The sequence below is a fragment of the Tachyglossus aculeatus genome, chromosome 24, assembly GCF_015852505.1.
Source record: "Tachyglossus aculeatus isolate mTacAcu1 chromosome 24, mTacAcu1.pri, whole genome shotgun sequence".
NCBI classification, from domain to species: Eukaryota; Metazoa; Chordata; class Mammalia; order Monotremata; family Tachyglossidae; genus Tachyglossus; species Tachyglossus aculeatus.
The window spans coordinates 29,020,333-29,039,705 of NC_052089.1; the positions used below are offsets into that span (position 1 = coordinate 29,020,333).

General features: G+C 50.1%; 2 protein-coding genes across 3 annotated transcripts in view; both read left to right on the forward strand.

The window, feature by feature from the left end:
* Positions 1-4,693, forward strand: part of SYNJ1 (synaptojanin 1) — a 79,532-nt gene extending 74,839 nt beyond the window's left edge. Inside the window, exon 31 of the mRNA XM_038766396.1 lies at positions 1,665-4,693. Within this exon, the coding sequence (XP_038622324.1) occupies positions 1,665-2,507 (843 nt within the window). The 3' untranslated portion in view covers positions 2,508-4,693. The remainder of the gene's footprint in view (positions 1-1,664) is intronic.
* A 4,151-nt stretch (positions 4,694-8,844) lies between these two features.
* Positions 8,845-18,517, forward strand: CFAP298 (cilia and flagella associated protein 298). 2 transcript variants are annotated; one of them, XM_038766219.1, is made up of 8 exons: positions 8,845-8,887; positions 12,267-12,463; positions 13,696-13,863; positions 14,209-14,276; positions 15,504-15,662; positions 16,602-16,733; positions 17,683-17,778; positions 18,252-18,517. In XM_038766219.1, the coding sequence occupies exons 2-8, from the start codon at positions 12,325-12,327 to the stop codon at positions 18,360-18,362; spliced, it is 873 nt and encodes a 290-aa protein (XP_038622147.1). In that variant the 5' UTR covers positions 8,845-8,887; positions 12,267-12,324; the 3' UTR covers positions 18,363-18,517. The 2 variants fall into 2 exon arrangements, with proteins under 2 accessions (XP_038622147.1, XP_038622148.1); XM_038766220.1 differs by lacking the exon at positions 8,845-8,887 and adding an exon at positions 8,892-8,909.
* The last annotated feature ends 856 nt before the right edge of the window (positions 18,518-19,373 follow it).

The following is a 19,373-nucleotide window of genomic DNA, read 5'->3' on the forward strand; positions in this document are numbered from 1 at the left end:
TCAGGAGGGATAAGAGCAAGGTGGCAGAAGAGGGATGACAGGCAAACAATGCACACGTGCTCACGTGTGGGGACACACACCCCATACACACATGTAATCATAATAGAGTGGTTGCTCTGCAGCCTCATCACTGTGAAAACCTCTCTGGGGTCCTGGGATGTCTCAATGGGAGTGTGGCCTTGGCACCCTCTGGTCCGACCCTTAATGAGAACTCCAGGTCGAGCGTGGGGCACAGTGTTTTACAGACGGTCTTGAGAAAGGGTCCCCAGGGAGGACAGGGAGGGGGGTGATTAAAGGGATGAAGTCAGGAAGGATTGTGGTTGGACGTTGGGAAGTTCCCGTGGACCCTGCAGGTGATGGAAGGCCGGGACGGCCCCCGGGGTGGGAGCGGAGCGTCCACCCCAGACAGTTGTCCGCAGTCGGTCATCTTCCTTGAGGTGGGACCCCAGCCACCGAGGGCTCGCTTTGGCCTCATCCCAGCTAGGCTTTTCCCGCTTTCGGGAGAGGCGGCTGTGGTCTTCCCATCAGTCGGCAGAGAGCACCGGGATGGGTGACCAGAGGGGCCTAGGTCCTGCGCACTTGCATAACTTCCCGGATCTGCGGCCTTGCCTCGGCCAAGCCTGGCGGACGCTCCACAAAAATGCCACGGGAATAGATTAGCTCCCAGCCACGGGGCCCCAGATGTCATCATTTGGAGATCTCTAGGGAAGAAATTACTCTAAAGCAAGAGTCTTGCACGTGGACGGCTTTGACGTGTAATTTCCAAGGTTTCTATCCATAGCAGTAGAGCGACTCTTGCAGCCGAGGTTCGGGATCGATCGGCCACTCTTGGCCCGTCAGCTCCGTCTGACCGCGCTAGAAACACAACACCGAAATTCCACATGGAATTCCGAGCCTAGCAGCGCGGTCGGTGGACCGGGGCGATGAGTTCCTGGCTGCTTCACGTTCCATTTTTTTTTTCTTTTAAAATAGGAAGTTCAAAGAGTTTCAGCACAAGATTTTCAAAAGTGTTGCTTTTGTACTGTGTTTAAAAGATGAGGACGTTTCTGAAGGAAAACTTGTGACCTTCCCTGCCGGTTTAGGTCTAAAACTGAAAACTTGCTCTTAAAGTCAAAGCAACTCTTGTAAAATCCAGGTGATTATCCAGTTGACAAAGAGAGAAGGGTAAGAAACGCTCTGATGTGGGCTTTTACGTGCAGGTCTACTAATGACGCTAATTCTCATGCCATTGTAATCCATGGATTTTTCACGATGACATCTCTAGACTCTTTTGGAAAGAACAATGAAACCACAACATCAGCGGCTGGGCCCACCTCATGGGGTCATGGGGGCGGGGAGCGGGTCGGCCAGCACTATTCCCCTGCTCATCCAGGAGAAGGGAATACCCCTTTGGGTTTCTTCATCTCTTTCTCCGGAAGCGTGAAACCTTCCTCTGTCGAGCCAGGGGGGTGGGGACTTTATCCTCTGCTCTCAGGAGGAGGCCTCGCAGAAAAACATCGGGCGGTCCGGCAGCCGATGGCCTCTTCACGATAAGCACCGCTAAGCACAGTGAGGCTTTTGAAAGTCCGAGTTCTCGCATTTCTGTTGCCTCAGAGGTGGGAGGAGGTAAGGGTTCTCGAGAGAAGCTCTGAAACGCGCTGATCCGCTGCCCTCTTTCGTTCCAGGTTAAAACCAACGGCACCTGTGGCCTTCCGTTCGAACCCCAATTAAACCACGTCCTCTGTGAAGATCTGTCTCTTAAGCCGCTTTCTGTACCAAAGTGTCACGCGTCCCCTCGACCAGCCCCGGTTCCCGCCCTGACCCCAAAGGAGCCGACGTGGCTGCCGCCCGTAGCCCCCCGGGCCATCAGCCCTCCGAGGACCTTGAGTCGCACTCCATCGATGCCCCCAGTGCCGGCCCGGAGCCAGCGCCAGGACGACGCCCGCAGTTCCCCGAACCCTCCCAGCCCCGAGCCCTTCACCCGCCGGGCCGTCGGTCCCGGAAACCCATTTAAAACCGAATCGCGAGCCCCTGAACTCACTCGGTGGTCGGCAAGAGAAGGCTCGGTGGTGGCCTCCGATGGTTTCCCCTCCCTAGGAGGCCTGAATCACGATCCGGACCAGCCCGCGCTCTCTGTCCGTACGTCGGAGGACGGTTTCGGTCCAGCGGGGACAGGTTTAAAACCCAAAGGCTGGGTGACCTTTGAGGAAGAGGACGATGGCGGGGCGGAGGCCAAGGCGCCCGGCTGGGCCCCCGAGGTCCCCGGGGCCGGTTCCCAGAAAACAGCTTGCTGGCCAGGCTTGCTGGGCACTCAGCCCGACCCCTACTCGGGCTTGGGCTGGCCCCGGGCCGGGTGCCAGAACCAAAGCCCGGCTGTGGCCCTATGTGTCTGGCCGGCGAGGAGGCCGCCTGCCCCTCCTCCAGGCCGGTCCGTGCCCTCCTCCGGTGCCAGCACCACCCGCGGAGACCCCCCTTTCGGCTCGCTGACCCCCAGTGCGTCCCCACCCCCACATTACACGGATAGATAACGTTGCCAGTCGCGGGTGGCGGTGGGAGGGAGAGAGCACAAAAGAATCGGGCATTAAGGTTGTCGTGTGCAATAATTCACTGTCAAATGCACTGATAGGTATCCGTCAAATACCACTATGTAATGTGTAAAAGTTTTGAATCTGTATATATCGGGAGCCCACGAAGATCATTCTCTTTCTCAGATGGAATTATAGTATCTCCCAGTGATGGGGTCGGCTTTAGCTCTTTAACCCCAAGTCGCACAAGCGCTTGACGAAACTACTCTTAGGAAAGAATTCGTGTTCAGAAACCACCTTCCTGGCTGTCGTCGCCCTAACCTGAATTTCACCAGGTCCGAATGTTTCCTGCCGGCAAAACCCGCAGTCTCTTCACACCGGGATCTCACAAAGTCCAAATATTCCCATCGGACAACACTTGCAGCCTCTCCGGACCCGCTGGGACCTGGGATTTCTAAGACTTGGCCAAAGAGCCGCCCAAATAGCTGCTTCAAAACATTGACTCTTGACAGGTATTGCTTTCAGGAAATGCTATGGGGGAGAAATTATCTTCCAGCCTGTGAAGTTGGTTTACACTGTGCTCGAGTGAAAGCCCAAGGGAAAGGTTGACCTTAGAAAGACCAACTACATCTAATGGCTACCGTTTTCACGGCCGCGGAGTGGGGACGTGGGGAGTAAACGTCATGGGAATGCTCGCTCGAACCTTCACCTCGGTTGTTTGTTTTCGGGGCTCGTTTCCTTAGTATTTCTTCCCCAGACTAAGAGTGAACACAATCCCCGGCTCCCATTTTCCCACCCACCTTCCAACGTCGGCCCAAGAGTGGATCCCGGATCGCTCCTGGGAACCCCGGAGTGGTAAGAAGTCAGTCGGATTATGAAGGATCACTCGAGCCACCCGTCGCACAGTCGGGCCCTGATGGCATTTTTTTCTTGCCTCCCCTTTCCTGGCTGCTTTAGCTTTAAACCTCGGCCTTGGGCTAAGAGAGTAGCAATCCTGCGAGCTCTCCATCCTGCTCCCAACCCGCCAGGACGGGTGGGTCCGCCGCCACCTCTAACCGGGGGCAGGGGGTGGGCAGCAGAGCCCCGAATCGCCTCTATATCTGCCCTTGGGTGTCTCACTGCCGGACACGCCACCGACCCTGCCTCCGTCGTTGCCGAAGATGCCCGGAATTTAGTCAAAATGGGCCTTTGCGGGCCGGTATGTAGACCACACAAAAATTCTTCTCGCAACCTGTTTCGCTCGGGCAAAATACAGTGGTTCCTCGTCACAGGGAATCTTTCTCTTGGATGCGATTGTTTTTGGAGCGAGCGGTCACGTCCATCTGGAGCCGCCACCACATTTTCCTTCATGAGCTATACCTTTATTGGAGCAGGGTCATATAAAACCATCCCCGACTTAGTGCATGCGACGCATTGCATCAGCTTGTCACTCAGAGCAAACGTGGTGCGGGGGGGAAGGGGTCGTCTTTTCTAAATTCTATCAAAATTCGAGATTTGTAGAAATAACCCATTCTGACCGAGTCGGTCAGGACCTGCTGTTGGATAGAAACGTGACTTTGGTGAATTTTACATTGTGCTTAGATTTGTGTTGGATTCATTAATGGTCGTACCTGTACGCTTTAAACAGCAACGTCACTAAGCGGTGTGTTTCGGTATGTGGGTAAATTTGTCCAAGCTGTGTGGCTATTAACATCCGTGTACTTAGTATCTTTGGCGTACGCTCGGTCTGAAAGCAATTTGTTTTGAAAACGTTACTATTGCAAATTGCCGTTTTGTGAGCAACGTGTCCCATTGGGAATCATTAACCACCGTACTAATCTCTAGACAGCAGCACCTCAACGCGAAGGAGTGACGCGACTGGAAATAACCCCACTTGAGAAATCGCGATGCGTAGCGTTGAAAGGTGTGCTGTAACAAAGCTAACCACTGTAACCGTGTCTTGCTGAAATAACTAGCAGTCCTTTTAGAAAACACCACTGAGAGGAAAAACGCTCAACGCGTTTTCCCGAGTTCTGCATCCTGCAGTGAATTGCCGTTCATCTGTAGCAATTTTGTGGCTTGTGGCCTACTATTTATGACTATATCTTTTTCCGAGTCACAGTGTTATAGCCCCGTGGTAAAGCCCCATTCTGTACATATCCTGTGCAATGCGGCGTTGTATTTACTGGAATAAATATACCTGTCTTTGATGTTGACTCTTTTGCTTCGTGCAGGGAAGCTTTAAGATGGAGAAGCAGAATGGCCTGAGCCCGGGCTCGGGAGTCAGAAGGACCTGGGTTCTAATCCGGGCTCTGCCACTTGTCTGCTTTGTGACCTGGGGCAGGTCACTTCACTTCTCGGGCCTCAGTTACCTCACCTGTAAAGTGGGGATTGTGTGCGTGAGTTCCATTTGGGACATGGACTGTGTCCAACCCGATTTGCTTGTATCCACCCCGGCGCTTAGTGGGAAGCAGCATGGCATCTTGGATGGATCCCAGGCCTGGGAATCAGAAGGTCATGGCTTCTAATCCCAGCTCCACCACTTGTCAGCAGTGTGACCTTGGGCGAGTCACTTAACTTCCCTGTGCCTCAGTTACCTCCTCTCTAAAACAGGGACTGTGTCCAATCCAGTTTACTTGTATCCACCCCAGCGCTTAGTACAGTGCCTGGCACATAGTAAGCACAGCGCTAAGAACAGTGCTTGGCATATAGTAAGTGCTTAACAAATGCCGTCATTATTATTATTAAATACCAGAAAAATTATGATGTGGTACATAGTAAGTGCTTAACAAATGCTGTCATTATTATTATTAAATACCAGAAAAATTATGATGTGGCACATAGACTGTGTTCAAATGGATTAGCTGTATTCTCCCTCAGCACTTAGTACAGTCCCTGGCACATAGTAAGTACTTACCAGTGCTTTGTACATAGTAATTGAATAGACATTCAAATCTAATTAAACACTTGTTTGGCTAGGATGTTCAGGCCTCTTATGGCTCGGATAACAGTGGAAAGATATTCCTAAAAAGGAAAAATAACCAAAAAAACTGAAAGCTTTAGACATTTCCCTTCTCTTTGGCAGATATTCCGTGACCTTCCTGAACAGAAAATAAAATTTATCGTGCCGATTTTCATGCATAAAATAGCTATTACTAGCCTAATTTTATAGACTGAAAAATCATGACTCTCCATTCTGGAAATATAAAGCCTTAGCGGGCTTATGGGTAGGCACCGTCTCTATATGTTGCCGACATACTTTCCCAGTGCTTAGTACAGTGCTCTGCACACAGTAAGCACTCAATAAATACTATTGAATGAATGAATGAATAAGATTTCAGTCAACAAAATCATGAAATATCTAGGCAGGAAGAATCCCACTCGCCAGCAATAATAGTAAGCACTTAACAAATGCAATCATTATTATTATTATTATTAAATTCAACTTTTAGTCTGTTTCAGTGAGAGGGAGGGCAAGGAACCCTGTCTCCTTGGGATTTAAAGGGGTTTTAACCTTGGCCGCTCCAAATGGCAGGCGAGAAAGTGAGGGGCTGACCACGGAGGGGAAGGCGGGGGCCCCATGTTTGAAGCGAGTGCCTTGGGTAAGTTGGGGAAGAGAAGCAGCGTGGTTTAGGTGAAAGAGCAGGGAATATGTCCGTTTATTATTGTTTTGTACTCTCCCAAGTGGTTAACAGAGAAGAAGTGTGGCTCAGTGGAAAGAGCACGGGCTTCGGAGTCAGAAGTCGTGAGTTCAAATCCCGGCTCCGCCAACTGACAGTTGTGTGACTGGGCAAGTCACTTAACTTCTCTGTGCCTCAGTTCCCTCATCTGTAAAATGGGGATTAAGACTGTGAGCCCCCCGTGGGACAACCTGATCACCTTGTAACCTCCCCAGCGCTTAGAACAGTGCATTGCACATAGTAAGCGCTTAATAAATGCCGTTATTATTATTAATACAGTGCCCTGCACACAGCAAGCTACGTGGTTTAGTGGAAAGAGCATGGGCTTAGGAGTCAGAGGTCTTGGGTTCTAAGCCCGACTCTGCCACTTATCAGCTGTGTGACTTTGGACAAGTCACTTCACTTCTCCGTGCCTCAGTACCCTCATCTGTAAAATGGAGATAAAGACTGTGAGCCCCACGTGGGACAACCGGGCCGCCTTGTATCTACCCCAACGCTTAGAACAGTACTCGGCACGTTGTAAGCGCTTAACAAATACTATCATTATCATTAGTCATTCATTCATTCAATCGTATTTATTGATTGCTTACTGTGTGCAGAGCACTGTACTAAGCGCTTGGGAAGTACAAGTTGGCAACATTTAGAGACGGTCCCTACCCAACAGTGGGCTCTCACAGTCTAGAAGGGAGAGACAGAGAACAAAACAAAACATATTAACAAAATAAATAGAATAAATGTGTACAAATAAAATAGAGTAATAAATACGTACAAACATATTCATTCTTTCATTCATTCAATCGTATTTATTGAGCACTTACTGTATGCAGAGCACTGTACTAAGCGCTTGGGAAGTCCAAGTCGGCAACATATAGAGACGGTCCCTACCCAACAGTGGGCTCACAGTCTAGAGGGGGGAGACAGAGAACAAAACAAAACATATTAACAAAATAAAATAAATAGAATAAATATGTACAAATAAAATAAATAAATAAATAAATAGAGTAATAAATACATACAAACATTATACATATATACAGGTATATACAAATACAGATATATGTATATATGATTATTATTATTTATCAACTTATGAAATGAATAAATATGTACATATAAAATAGAGTAATAAATACGTACAAACATATACACGTATATATGCATATATATGTATATATGATTATTATTAATATTTATTTTGCTGATATGTTTTGTTTTGTTCTCTGTCTCATCATCAATCGTATTGAGCGCTTACTGTGTACAGAGCACTGTACTAAGCGCTTGGGAAGTACAAGTTGGCAACATATAGAGACAGTCCCCCACCCAACAGTGGGCTCACAGTCTAAAAGGGGGAGACAGAGAACAAAACCAAACATACTAACAAAATAAAATAAATAGAATAGATATGTACAAGTAAAATAAATAAATAAATAGAGTAACAAATATGTACAAACATTATACACATATACAGGTATGTACATATATACAGATATATGTATATATGATTATTATTATTTATCAACTTATGAAATGAATAAATATGTACACATAAAATAGAGTAATAAATACGTACAAACATATATACATATATATGCATATATATGTATATATGATTATTATTAATATTTATCTATTTATTTTATTTTGTTAATATGTTTTGTTCTCTGTCTCCCCCTTCTAGACTGTGAGCCCGCTGTTGGTTAGGGACCATCTCTATATGTTGCCAACTTGGACTTCCCAAGCGCTTACTACAGTGCTCTGCACACAGTAAGCGCTCAACAAATACGACAATGAATGAATGAATGAATATACAGGTATATGTGTATATATGATTATCATTATTATTAATATTATCTATTTTATTTTGTTAATATGTTTGGTTTTGTTGTCTGTCTCCCCCTTCTAGACTGTGAGCCCCCTGCGGGGTAGGGACCGCCTCTAGATGTTGCCAACTTGGACTTCCCAAGCGCTTAGTCCAGTGCTCTGCACACAGTAAGCGCTCAATAAATACGACCGACTGACTGAATGAATGAATGAATATACAGGTATATACGATTATGATTATTATTAACATTATCTATTTATTTTATTTTGTTAATATGTTTAGTTTTGTTCTCTGTCTCCCCCTTCTAAACTGTGAGCCCACTGTTGGGTAGGGACCGCCTCTAGATGTTGCCAACTTGTACTTCCCAAGCGCTTGGTCCAGTGCTCTTCACACAGTAAGCGCTCAATAAATACGACCGACTGACTGAATGAATGAATGAATATACAGGTATATACGATTATGATTATTATTAACATTATCTATTTATTTTATTTTGTTAATATGTTTAGTTTTGTTCTCTGTCTCCCCCTTCTAAACTGTGAGCCCACTGTTGGGTAGGGACCGTCTCTAGATGTGGCCAACTTGGACTTCCCAAGCGCTTAGTCCAGTGCTCCGCACACAGTAAGCGCTCAATAAATACGGCTGAATGAATGAATGATTGTCGGTCCACCGGCCCCGGGCTGGACGAGGGCGCCCGGTCGGGAGTAGGCCGCGTCCGACGCCGTTCCTATGGCAACCGCCCCCGAGCCACGGCGCCTGCGCACGTCCCTCCCCGCCCTTCGATTCCATCTTGCTCCTGCGCAGTCCGCTCCACGAGGGCGAAGGGCGCGCCGGGCGGAAGGGCCGCGGGGGGGGTCACGTGACCGGAAGTGGGTGGAGGAAGCCGCGCACCGGGCCGGCCGGTGAGTGAGGGGGCCGGCTGAGGTAACGGGCCCCGGCATGGCGCCGCCGGTCCAGGGGGGCGTCCCGACCCTCCTTCCCCTCCTTCCCCTCCCGGGCCCTCCCCGCAGCCCTTCGCCTCTATTATATATATATATGTATATATGTTTGTACATTTTTTTTTACTCTATTTATTTATTTAATTTATTTGTACATATCTATTCTATTTATTTCATTTTGTTAGTATGTTTGGTTTTGTCTTTTAGACTGTGAGCCCCCCTTTTAGACTGTGAGCCCACTGTTGGGTAGGGACCGTCTCTGTGTGATGCCAATTTGTACTTCCCAAGCGCTTAGTACAGTGCTCCGCACATAGTAAGCGCTCAATAAATACGATTGATTGATCGATTGATTTGTTCTCTGGCTCCCCCTTTTAGACTGTGAGCCCGCTGTTGGGTAGGGACCGTCTCTATATGTTGCCAATTTGTACTTCCCAAGCGCTCAGTACAGTGCTCTGCACATAGTAAGCGCTCAATAAATGCTATTGATGATGATGATGATGATGATTCCCGGCTCTGTGTACCACCGTTGCCCTGGGCAACCCCCACTTCCGGGAGCGAAAGGCCTCCCCGGGGGACCCCCCCCTGAGGGAGTCTCCCTCTTCCCTGTGCTGAACGCTGCGCTGAACACCCCCCCCCCCCCCACTTCAGAGCCCTACTGAAGGCGCACCTCCTCCAGGAGGCCTTCCCAAGCGAAGCCCCACTTTTCCCACTCTGTCAGCTGTGTGACTTGGGGCGAGTCACTTCACTTCTCTGGGCCTCAGTTCCCTCATCTGGAAAATGGGGATGAAGACTGGGAGCCCCCACGGGCGACCACCTGATCACCTTGTATCCCCCCCAGTGCTTAGAACAGTGCTTGGCACATAGCGCTTAATCATCATCATCATCAATCGTACTTATTGAGCGCTTACTATGTGCAGAGCACTGTACTAAGCGCTTGGGAAGTACAAATTGGCAACATATAGAGACAGTCCCTACCCAACAGTGGGCTCACAGTCTAAAAGATCAATCAATCGTATTTATTGAGCGCTTACTGTGTGCAGAGCACTGGACTAAGCGCTTGGGAGGTACAAGTTGGCAACATATAGAGACAGTCCCTACCCAACAGTGGGCTCACAGTCTAGAAAAATGCCATCATTATTATTATTTTCTGGGCCTCGGTGACCTCATCTGTAAAATGGGGATTAAGACTGCGATCCCCACGGGGGATCACCTGATATCCCCCCCGACCCCAGTGCTTAGAATGGTGTTTGGCACATAGTAAATGCTTAACAAATGCCATCATTATTATTATTATTCTCTGGGCCTCAATGACCTCATTTGTAAAATGGGGATGAAGACTGTGAGCCCCACAGGGCACAACCTGATCACCTTGTTCCCCCCTTCCCACAGTGCTTAGAACAGTGCTTGGCACATAGTAAGCGTGTAACAAATGCCATCGTTATTAGTATTCTCTTTTAGACTGTGAGCCCCTTTTAGACTGTGAGCCCACTGTTGGGTAGGGACTGTCTCTATATGTTGCCAACTTGTACTTCCCAAGCGCTTAGTACAGTGCTCTGCACACAGTAAGCGCTCAATAAATACGACTGATGGTGATGATGATTCTCTGGGCCTCAGTGACCTAATCTGTAAAATGGGGATTAAGACTGTGATCCCCGTGGGGTACAACCTGATGACCTTATATCCCCCCGCCCCAGTGCTTAGAACGGTGCTTGGCACATGGTAAGCGCTTAACAAATGCCATTATTATTATTATTATTATTATTATTATTATTATTATTATTATTCTCTGGGCCTCAGTGACCTCATCTGTAAAATGGGGATTAAGACTGTGATCCCCACGGGGGACCACCTGATCACCTTATATCCCTCCCAGTGCTTAGAACGGTGTTTGGCACATGGTAAGCGCTTAACAAATGCCATCATCATTATTATTATTATTATTCTCTGGGCCTCAGTGACCTCATCTGTAAAGTGGGGATTAAGACTGTGATCCCCATGGGGTACAACCTGATGACTTTGTATCCCCCCCAGTGCTTAGAACGGTGCTTGGCACATAGTAAGCGCTTAACAAATGCCATCGTTATTAGTATTCTCTTTTAGACTGTGAGCCCCTTTGAGACTGTGAGCCCACTGTTGGGTAGGGACTGTCTCTATATGTTGCCAACTTGTACTTCCCAAGCGCTTAGTACAGTGCTCTGCACACAGTAAGCGCTCAATAAATACGACTGATGGTGATGATGATTCTCTGGGCCTCAGTGACCTAATCTGTAAAATGGGGATTAAGACTGTGATCCCCGTGGGGTACAACCTGATGACCTTATATCCCCCCGCCCCAGTGCTTAGAACGGTGCTTGGCACATGGTAAGCGCTTAACAAATGCCATCATTATTATTATTATTATTATTCTCTGGGCCTCAGTGACCTCATCTGTAAAATGGGGATTAAGACTGTGATCCCCACGGGGGACCACCTGATCACCTCATATCCCTCCCAGTGCTTAGAACGGTGTTTGGCACATGGTAAGCGCTTAACAAATGCCATCATTATTATTATTATTATTATTATTATTCTCTGTGCCTCAGTGACCTCATCTGTAAAGTGGGGATTAAGACTGTGATCCCCATGGGGTACAACCTGATGACTTTGTATCCCCCCCAGTGCTTAGAACGGTGCTTGGCACATAGTAAGCGCTTAACAAATGCCATCATTATTATTATTATTATTCTCTGTGCCTCAGTGACCTCATCTGTAAAATGGGGATAAGACTGTGATCCCCACGGGGGACAACCTGATCACCTTGTATCCCCCCCAGTGCTTAGAACGGTGCTTGGCACATAGTAAGCGCTTAACAAATGCCATCACTATTATTATCATTATTATTCTCTGGGCCTCAGTGACCTCATCTGTAAAATGCAGATTAAGACTGTGAGCCCCACGGGGGACAACCTGATCACCTTGTATCCCCCACAGTGCTTGGCACATAATAAGCACTTAATACCATCATTATTATTATTATTCTCTGGGCCTCAGTGACCTCATCTGTAAAATGGGGATTAAGACTGTGAGCCCCACGGGGGACAACCTGATGACCTTGTATCCCCCCCAGCGCTTAAGTGTCCAGTGAGTACAGTTGAGCGAGTGAATGATTGAATGCATTGACATGGGGCAGGGAAGCGCCCCTCCAGTCCCTTCCCCGGGGTCCCCACCGTCGCATCCAAACAGGCCCCCCTCAGCTCAGCACCCCGAGCCAGCAGGGGAGCGGGGACCCCCTGGGGCCCAAGTGGAGCCCACCCGAGCACTGGGGTCGACCAGCAGGCCATCCGGCGCTCACCCTTTTCTCCAGCCGTCGTGCAGCCCGCGCTTCCACCGCCCCTGGGGGTCTGGTCTCCTCGTCGGCCAGGATGGTCCAGCTCAGAGTCAAACGTGGGGATGAGAACCAGTTTCTGCTGGAGGCGTCCGGGAGCATCCCGGTGGAGGAGCTGACCGTACAGGTTACCCGCATCTACAACGGGAGGCTGAAGGTGCAGCGACTCTGCTCAGGTACCGGGCCCGGGACGCCCCAGGGCCACCTGCCCCTCTGGGGGGGCAACCCCCTGAGATGCCATCTCCTCCAACCCTTGCTGTCGCTGGGATCCTGTGTTAAGTGCCGTGGAGCCGAGGGTGGGGTGAATATCAAGTGCTTAAAGGATTCAAGCTCCTAGGTGACGCAGGGGGGGAGAGGGAGAGGGTGAAATGAGGACTTAGTCGGGGAAGGCATCTTGGAGGAGATGGGATTTTACTCAGGTTTTGAAGGTGGGGAGGGTCGTGGGCTGCTGTAAACGAAGGGGGAGGGAGTTGCAAGGCAGAAGGGAGGACTTGGACAAGGGTTCAGCGGCGAGTTAGATGAGATCGGGGTACAGCGAGTAGATTGGCTTTGGAAGGGCAAAGCGTGCAGTGTGGGTTGTAGCAGGAGAGCGAGGGGGATGAATGCTTTAAAACTGAGGGTAAGGAGTTTCTGTGCGGTGCAGAGGCGGATGGGTGACCACTGGAGGTTCTTGAGGAGTGGGGAGATGTGAATCGAGTTCTTTTATTTATTTTTTTTAGAAAAAATGACCCAGATAGCAAAGTGTAGTGTGGGAAGAGGCAGGGAGGTCCGCAAGAAGTCTGTTACAGTAATCAAGGTCGGGATAGGATAAATGGTTGGGTCAGGAGAGTAGCTGTTTGGATGGAGAGGAAGGGATGGATTTTAGCGACGTGAAAGTAGAACGGACAGGATTTGGTGACGACTAAACATTTGGAATGTTTCCAACTTCCCTCCCCGGGGAGATGGGCTAGAGAGTCATCTCTGCCTTCCTCTCCCCTTTCCAATAATAATAATTTTTTAAAAAGGGGCGGACACAGTCCCTGTCCCACCTGAGACTCACAGTTTGAGTGAGAGGGAAAACAGGAATTGAATCCCCATTTCCCAGATGAGGAAAGCGAGACCCAGAGGTGTTAAGTGCCTTGCCCAAGACTTCACAGAAGGCAGGTGGTGGAGCCAAGACTAGATCCCAGGTCCCCCGGCATCCAGTCCCGGACTCTTTCCTCTAGGCCTCCCCACTGCTTCTCTTGTTCATCTTTAAAGCAAGTAGACCAGAAGTCCGGCAGCTGTATTCTGATGGGCCTTTGAGGGAATATTTGTAGTGAAGTGTTATGGCAGAGTTTGGGAAGCCGGCAGAGAGATGGCCGTGAGCCGTGCCCCCTGCTTAAACATCTACCCATCTCCGTCCCCTCTCCCCTACCCCCGTTGGCAGAGATGGAGGAGCTGGCAGAGCACGGCATCTTTCTGCCCCCCAACATGCAAGGGCTGACGGACGATCAGGTGGAAGACCTGAAATTAAAGGACGAGTGGGCCGAGAGGTGCACCCCGAGCGGAGGCTCGGTCTTCAAAAAAGATGAAATCGGACGACGAAATGGACACGGTAAGCGGATCTTGGAAGTCTGCCTTCCCAGGGGTGCATCCAAGGGTGTGCGAGACAGCCGAGCAGTGGGGAGAAAATGGAGTCGGTTCTTTAGCTTCCCAAAAAAGGGAAGGTAAGTTGTCTTCCCAGCCAAATGACGCGATAAACTATGAAGGGATTTTTGTCAGAGGAGGTCCCCGTCTCCCCATGTTCCTGTGCCGGAGCTTCCCAGATGGGGTGGGAGCAGAGCCGGGGAACTCGGCCTCTTTGGTGGGGCCCGTTGCTTGCAGGGAGGTGGCCACGCCAGGCTCAAGTGCCCCGGGGGTTCCTGGATGTCTGTGGATTCATTGTATTTCTCTTTTCCAGCTCCCAATGAAAAAATGATGCAAGTTTTGAAAAAAACTATAGAAGAAGCCAGAGCCCTTATCTCTAAGGTGAGCTTTTGGCCTGGGGACAGTTCACTGCCCCCCAAGGGCCCCCCACCCCCGGCTCTTTGCAGGCCCGAAGCAGCAGGAGCAGAGGGCTCCGGGGGTGGTCTGATGGCAGGGAATCAGGGGGATAGGCCCTCCGGATGAAGTTGGTGTTCCATAAATTCCAGCGTGTGCTGTACCTTTAAATCCTCCGGCCTCCAGCTGGAAAAACCACAACAAGGGCATTTTGGGATACTTCTGTCGTCTGCTTCTCTGTCGGCGGATTTAAAGTATCGACTGCAGCGCTGGCTCCGATTCCACCCGGGCCCCGATCACTCAGTCGGTCAATTAATGGTGTTTCTGGTGCACTCGGTGCAGATTGCTGCCTAAATGCCTGGGAAAGGACAGTCCAGTGAGTTGGTTGACATGTTCCCTTTTCTCAAGGAGCTGACGGGTCCTTCCTTTTGCACCAATTGGAAACCAGGGCTCATTTATCATCATTATCATCATTATTATTGTATTTGTGAAATGCTTACTATGTACCAAGCACTGTTCTAAGTTAATCAGATTGGATACAGTCCCTGTCCCACAAGGGGCTCACAGTCTAAGTAGGAGGGAGAAGAGGTATGGAATCCTCATTTTACAGAGGAGGAAACTGAGTCACGGAGAAGTTAAGTGACTTCCCCAAAGTCACGCAGCAGGCAGCTGGCAGAGTTAGGATTAGAACCAACCCAGGTCCTCCGACTTCGCAGGCCCGGGTTTTTTCCAGTAGGCCACACTGCTCCTGCTTAGTACAGTGCTCCGCATAAAATAAGCAATCAGTAAATGCTATTGATTGATCTCTGCTCTTGGGTTCTTCAAAGTGTTTTCTGTGCTTTGATTTGTGCCATCTTCTCTCTCCCCGACCCCTGGGATTGTAAGGCCCCCGAGGGCAGGGAGGGCATCCTGCGGGTCTTCTGGGTGTGGCCCAAGTGCTGTCCTTATCGTCGGTACTGTGGAAGTACTGATGATGACAATGGTGATGGTGATGGTTAGACATGCCCACATTCCAGGGTTCCCAGAACAGTTATTGCCCCGAAAGCTAAGTCTTGCTTGTCTAAGGAACGTAAAGAATTGCAAGTTGAAAGGTGGCTTAAACTTACCCATCTGCCCCCACCCACCACGTCACCCAGCAGAGTTGAAACCCAGTTGGCATCTCGGGTGTCGCGGAGGGTTTCAGCAAGAACAGCAGCAATCCCTGCCCAATTGTAGAAACAGGCCGAAGCCAACGTGAGCATGACCATGGAGATGGTGAAAGATGCCCTGGACCAGCTGCGAGGCGCCGTGATGATCGTCTACCCGATGGGGTTGCCACCCTACGACCCGATCCGACTCGAGTTTGAGGACAAAGAAGACTTGTCGGGAACCCAGGTGTGCAGACGGCTCTGCCTTCGGGCCGGCTCAGATGTCCCCAGACGTCAGGGGAAACGTCCCCTTGGGCTCATGGAGCTCCGGAATAGGGTCTCGCCGTCCCCAGAAATGGGCCCGGGTGTTCGGAATCCGGTCCCGGGACTACTCCAGTCGATCGGAAATGGACCCCGGCAGCGGGGCCGGGAGCCAGCGGGAGACATAGCCATGTTGGGGGGGGGGGCGACTGGTCAGTCGGTCTGGATTTTCATTCAGAACTGGTGAAGCCGGGCAGTTTAGTGCCTGGCTAATTGTAAGAATTGAATTGTTGGCTGATAGCATCAGTCTTTTTTATGGTATTTGTTAAGTGCTTATTAGGTGTCAAGCACTGTTCTAAGTTCTGGGATAGATAGAAGTTTATCAGGTAGGACACAGTCCCTGTCCCCCGTAAGGCTCACAGTCTAGGTCCAAGGGAGGAGGATGTAATTGCCATTTTACAGATGAGGTAACTGAGGCCCAGAGAAGTGAAGTTACTTGCCCAAGGTCACACACAACAGGAAAGTGGCAGAGCCGGGATTAGAACCAGGTCCTCTGACCGCCCCGTGGCCCAGCCTCTTTCCACTCAGCCATTGGATTTTACCCACATGTCTGCGACCAAGTTCCCAGAAATCTGTACGGGTGGTCACCGAATCGCCCCACATGCCCGGCCCAGCACCCACAGCGTCCTCTATAATAGGGTGGTCCCCACGGGATGGGGAAGGAAATCTTTTCCCACCTTGGGGTGGGTGAGCATCTTTAGACCCCTTCCTCCCGACGCCGGGGCCACCTGATCCCTCCTCTACCGGGGGCTGGGAGTCTGAGAATCGGCTGGACCCCGGGGTGGTGGGTGGAGGAATGTGAAGACGGCTCTCGGGCCACGGCCCAGGGTCGGGGGGTATCACCTCCTGTTCCCACGGGGTGCAGGCCGGGCTGCAGGTCATAGAGGAATCCGAGGCCCAGCTGTGGTGGGCGGCCAAGGAGTTGAAGAGGACCCAGAAGCTTTCAGACTATGTGGGGAAGAACGAGAAAACCAAAATCATCGTCAAGATCCAAAAAGTAAGTACCTCTCGCTTGACAGCGTCTTAATTATTTAAAACGGCCTGGGCTTTTTGTCTCCTTTCCAGCTGGAGAGAAGTGCCAGGAGATGGGAGAGAATGATTGAGCGGAATAAGTCAGGCCTAGCTTGCAGAAAAGTCAAAACATTTTCCAAACAACAGGGGGACAGGCCAAGGTGCCTAGCCCGCTGCCGGGGCTCGGTGATCGGAAAGGCCCGTCTGGCCTGCTGTCGCTGCCCTTGCTGGGCCCCCGAGTCTCGCTTAGCTTTTGGGCAGAGGTGAAGTGGCCAGACTGATCAGACGTGGCTGGGGGCAGGAGGAGGTGGCGTCCGAGATGGGGAGGAGCAGAGAGGTAGGTGAGGGGTTGGCTTCGGGCTGGGGCTCATGAAGATGCTTCAGACCTGGAGCTGGGTGGGCAGTGCGACTTTTGAGGGTCCCCGATGCTGCAGGGAGAGACCCCACCTCCCCACCCTCCCTCCGGCTGGGGTGGCCGCCTCCCTCAAACCGACCTCTGGGGAGATGAACCTCCGGGTGCTCGCCACGGGGTTGGGGGCCTGAGACATCCCCAACAGGCAGTTAGCTTTCAAGGGACTGTTGGGGTTGTCAGTCAGTCAGTCAGTATTTATTGAATGCTTACGGTGTATAGAGAACTGTACTAAGCACTAGGGAGAGTGCGATATAACAGACACATTCCCTGCCCACAACGAGTTTACAGTCTAGAGGGGGTTGCCTTGAGGCGCCTTTACTTTTCTGCAATTGTTTGTTTCGGAGATGTAAATTTCTTCTCCTGTTTGGGAGTTGTGTTCATCCATTTTGCCCCGGAGCCCCACGCAGAGGCAGGAACCGAGCCGACTTCTTCCCATCGAACCTTTCCTGGCACATTGTAGAGCTCATAGAAGAGCATCCTTGTTGATGGTGATAGACCAGAAATTTTTTGTGATTCTTTTCAGAAAGGTCAAGGAGCTCCGGCCCGGGAGCCCGTGATAAGCAACGAAGAACAGAAACAGATGATGCTGTATTATTACAGAAGACAAGAGGAGCTCAAGGTACCCAGTTCTGTCCTGGGCTTGGTCTGGGCTGCGTTTAAGAGCGTCATCCTGAGGAGGATCCCGGGGGATCGCATGGGGATAATAATAATAATAATAATGGCATTATTAAGTGCTTACTATGTACAAAGCACTGTTCTAAGCGCTGGGGAGGTTACAAGGTGAGCAGGTTGTCCCACGGGGGGCTCACAGGCTCCCTGCCGAAGCATCTGCTTCTAAACTGCATCTAACGCGGAACACTAGTGCACCGATGATCAACCTGTGATATTTATTGAGCACTTACCCTTGCAGAGCGCTGTACTAAGCACTTGGGAAAGTACAGTGATGAGCGTGTGTGCTTTGGCCAGGGTGGGAGGGGTCCCCTCAACCAGAGAGAAAAGCCCTTCACGGTGTTGGGGTCACCTGCCGTCTAGCAAGGACTCTCTCGAGTTCTGGTTTTGTCTTCATGGTTTCTTTTCCAACACGATTTGCAGAAGTTGGAAGAAAATGAGGATGACTGCTGTTTAGATTCGGAGTGGGCCGACAGTACCGCTTTGAAGAAGCACTTCCACGGTGTCAAAGACATTAAATGGAGACCAAGATGAAGCAGATCATCGGGCTGGCCTGTCGCTCTTTGGGAAACGAGAGCCATGCTTGAACAGCGGGTGACGCTCACCTTTTTTCTCGCTGGATTCCAGGATCGCTTCCTGGACGTGCTAGCTGATGGTTTGTGCACACATTAAATGAACAAAGTTTGTGATTGGGGAGTGGACTCTGTTTTTTCGGAAGCAGAGCCTAAGCCCCACTTCCCTGTCGCCAAATAGAGATAATAGAGGCTATCTTTGTCCTCAAGAAGCTTATAGTCCATTGGGGATACAGGTGCTAAAATAAATTACAGGTAGGGGAAAACAACGGAATCGAAAAGTCAGAAAGGCTATAGTGGGGAGAGAGTGGCGAGAGGACCCAAGTGCATAGAGGTGAAGTGCATCAGTCAGTGGTATTTATTGAGAACTTAATCAATCGTATTTATTGAGCGCTTACTGTGTTCAGAGCACTGTACTAAGCATTTGGGAGAGTACAGTGTAACAATAGAACAGACACTTTCCCTAATAATAATAATGGCATTTAAGTGCTTACTATGTGCAAAGCACTTTTCTAAGCTCCCAAGGGGGATTCAAGGTGATCAAGTTGTCCCACATGGGGTTCATAATCTTAATCCCCGTTTTACAGATGAGGTCACCGAGGCTCGGAGAAGTTAAGTGACTTGCCCAAGGTCACACAGCAGACATGTGGCAGAGCCGGGATTCGAACCCACGACCTCTGACTCCCAAGCCCGGGCTCTTTCCACTGAGCCACGCTGCTTCTCATATGTGGACTTCATTCCTTCATTCAATCGTATTTATTGAGCGCTTACTGCGTGCAGAGCACTGTACTAAGCGCTTGGGAAGTACAAGTTGGCACTGAGTGCTGTGGGGCTGGGAATGGGGATAAATAAAGGGAGCAAGTCAGGGGGACACGGAAGGGAGTGGAAGAAAAGGAAAAGAAGGCACGGTGAAGGCGTCTTGGAGGAGATGTGCCTTCGATAAGGCTTTGAAGGGGAGGGGAGTCACTGTGTC